We start from the raw sequence: 660 nt of genomic DNA on the forward strand, positions 1-660 counted from the left end.
AATTGATAAGAATGGGGAAAAAACTATGAAAGTTGGACAAAACTTCAGGGAGAAAAAAAAAGATCTAGAGCCTGCAGAACTGTAAATGCATTATTTATTTCTGGCCAATATGTTAATGCCATTACTTTAAAAAATATGTCAGATCTAAATGTGTGATTTTTTTAATGGAAAATAAACATTCAAAGCAAAAATCCCTCTGATTTAAATTGATAAATTAAATAACACTGTCAATTTCCTTTCTTTTAACATAAAAAAATCCTGCATATTTGTGTTTGAAACTCTTTCAGTGAGAAAAAAATCAAGTCTATAATTTAATTTCATCAGGTTTGCAAAATAATCAAACTAGTTGATAGTTTGGGAGCAGAAGTTATTTACTTTTTTACATAAAAAAGGCCATTTATTTAAGACAAAGTGTATCTGAAGCAGAAAGACTTTGGGTTTCCGTAACGCTGCAGTGATCCTCAGGCCTCGATGTTGATGGACGCCTGGCCGGAGACCTGTCTGAGACCAGAACAGTCCAGAGTAGCGAACACTCTGGTTCTGCCGGCCCTCTGAGGCGTGAACATCTCGGTGCAGGTCAGAGAGGAGCCTCCTGGGATCAGACTGGAACCAGAAGGGTCTGAGTTAGAAACCATCAGGACTAGACTGCTTTTATAAAAA

General features: G+C 36.7%; 1 protein-coding gene across 1 annotated transcript; it reads right to left on the reverse strand.

Moving 5' to 3' along the window:
- Window positions 1-156: 156 nt before the first annotated feature.
- Window positions 157-603, reverse strand: LOC106512636 (coagulation factor XIII A chain; the record flags this gene model as incomplete). Its single annotated transcript, XM_014001214.1, is given in 1 exon segment — window positions 157-603. A coding segment is annotated over 1 exon segment (142 nt), but the record flags the coding sequence as incomplete, so codon positions are not given.
- Between the last annotated feature and the right edge of the window lie 57 nt (window positions 604-660).

This window comes from Austrofundulus limnaeus, unplaced genomic scaffold (assembly GCF_001266775.1).
Source record: "Austrofundulus limnaeus strain Quisiro unplaced genomic scaffold, Austrofundulus_limnaeus-1.0 Scaffold9456, whole genome shotgun sequence".
NCBI lineage: Eukaryota > Metazoa > Chordata > Actinopteri > Cyprinodontiformes > Rivulidae > Austrofundulus > Austrofundulus limnaeus.